General features: G+C 56.9%; 1 protein-coding gene across 1 annotated transcript in view; it reads left to right on the top strand.

The window, feature by feature from the left end:
* Positions 1 to 902, top strand: part of FAM131C (family with sequence similarity 131 member C) — a 12,852-nt gene extending 11,950 nt beyond the window's left edge. The window contains exon 6 of the mRNA XM_018575027.1: positions 736 to 902. Coding sequence (XP_018430529.1) covers positions 736 to 902 — 167 coding nt within the window. The remainder of the gene's footprint in view (positions 1 to 735) is intronic.
* Positions 903 to 1,776: the final 874 nt, after the last annotated feature.

Below are 1,776 nucleotides of genomic sequence, written 5' to 3' on the forward strand. Positions count from 1 at the left end.
AGTCACATGACCGAATCTCCTCCCACCACAGCCCGCGTGTCGGCTCCTCCTATGAGCCCAGACCGGGCCGATGCATTGAGGCGCATTACCATGTGATCACTTTCAATGGGGTGACAACGTAGGGATGCACCGATACTAGTACCGATACCGAGTATTGGGGCGACTGCTCGCACTCTCCCAATTGCCTAGCCCGGTACTTCCTGTGTCAGGAAACCGGTCATTACGCGCTGCCCGGCCGGGAAGCCGGCTCCGTGCTCCCTTGTGATGCGAGAGCATGGAGCCGACTGCCCGGCCAATCAGGAAGCCTGGCGCCGTGTAATGACTCCCCACCCGGCTTCCCGGTTACCAGGGAAACCGTCCCCATGCTTTTCCTCACTAGGTGACGAGGGACCATAGAGACGGCCAATCATGGAAGACGGGCACCGTGTAATGACGCAGCGCCCGGCTTTCCGATTGGCCGGGAATCCGTCACCCCACGACGAGGGAGCATGGAGCCGGATTCCCGGCCAATCGGAAAGCCGGGCGCTGCGTCATTACACGGTGCCCGTCTTCCATGATTGGCCGTCTCTATGGTCCCTCGTCACCTAGTGAGGAGAAGCATGGGGACGGTTTCCCTGGTAACCGGGGAATCATTACACGGCGCCCGGCTTCCTGAATGGGACTCGGTTTCCGGTACGGGTGCGTCCCTGGTGACAACACATATTATTAGGGGACACGCACATTTCTGTCTTGCAGCACACCACAACGCAGACACGGTTCACCTACATGCGTGCGGCGCCTGGATGCAGGTTCCAGGGCGCCATTCAGAGCATGGAGCTTTGTGGGTCACCTGCATCGTGCGCAGTGATGACGTGGCCCCCTCGGGTGTCTTGGCTCAGGGGCCCCCTAATGCCATCGTCTGAATGGGCCCCTGAAATAGAAACAGGCCAATCTGAGGAGCCGGGACGCCACATACATGACACACGCTCCCCAACGTTTTGCATATAAAGTATAACGGGGACGAGTTTACCGAGCCCGCCCCGGGGGTTTCCGGTTCTCTCAGAGGTGCCGGCGGCAACGCGTCTCTGGAAACTGTGCCGACCGCCCCCCGAGGGGCGATACGAAGTGTTTCCCAGCCGGGTGACAACAACCTGTAACATTGCCATCGATGTAGCTCAGACGTGTCACCGTGCGCCCGGCGCAGGGTCACGGAGCGCTCCTGACACCCGCTGGCCGCCGGAGGAATCACAAGACGGAGAAACAGCAAAAAGATTTTCATTTTATTACATTGTATAAAAATACAAAACAAATGTCCAGCCAATCAGACGGCCAATCAGACGAGCCAATCCACATTCACCGAGAGAGAATCATTGGCAGCACAATATTGTACAGATGAAGATCTTCCATCGCTGACACAAACTGACCGGACCGCAGTCTCACTTCTCTTGCCTCGGTCCGTGTCACTTCCTGGAATCTATCATTCAGCTCCTAGGGGGCGGAGTCGGGGCGACTCGCGGGGAATAACGGATTAAGAAATCATTAAGAATCAGTGGCACGTAATAGAATTTCATGAGCACATGTATGTGACGCAGGAGGAGGGGGGGGGACCGAGCATTCGGATCAGAACATTATCATCAGACCACAAGGGGCTCCATTCATCCCGGTGTACAATGATCGCCGTGTCCTCATCTCTGTGTGCGTGTTACAGGCCATTCATAACAATGTATTACCAATGGGACATCTTTATCAATGGTCTGCAGAGTATACACGGGCCCCCCCCCCCCAACCCCTCCGCCC

The sequence above is a fragment of the Nanorana parkeri genome, unplaced genomic scaffold, assembly GCF_000935625.1.
Source record: "Nanorana parkeri isolate BGI_ZX_2015 unplaced genomic scaffold, ASM93562v1 scaffold3477, whole genome shotgun sequence".
Taxonomy (NCBI): Eukaryota; Metazoa; Chordata; class Amphibia; order Anura; family Dicroglossidae; genus Nanorana; species Nanorana parkeri.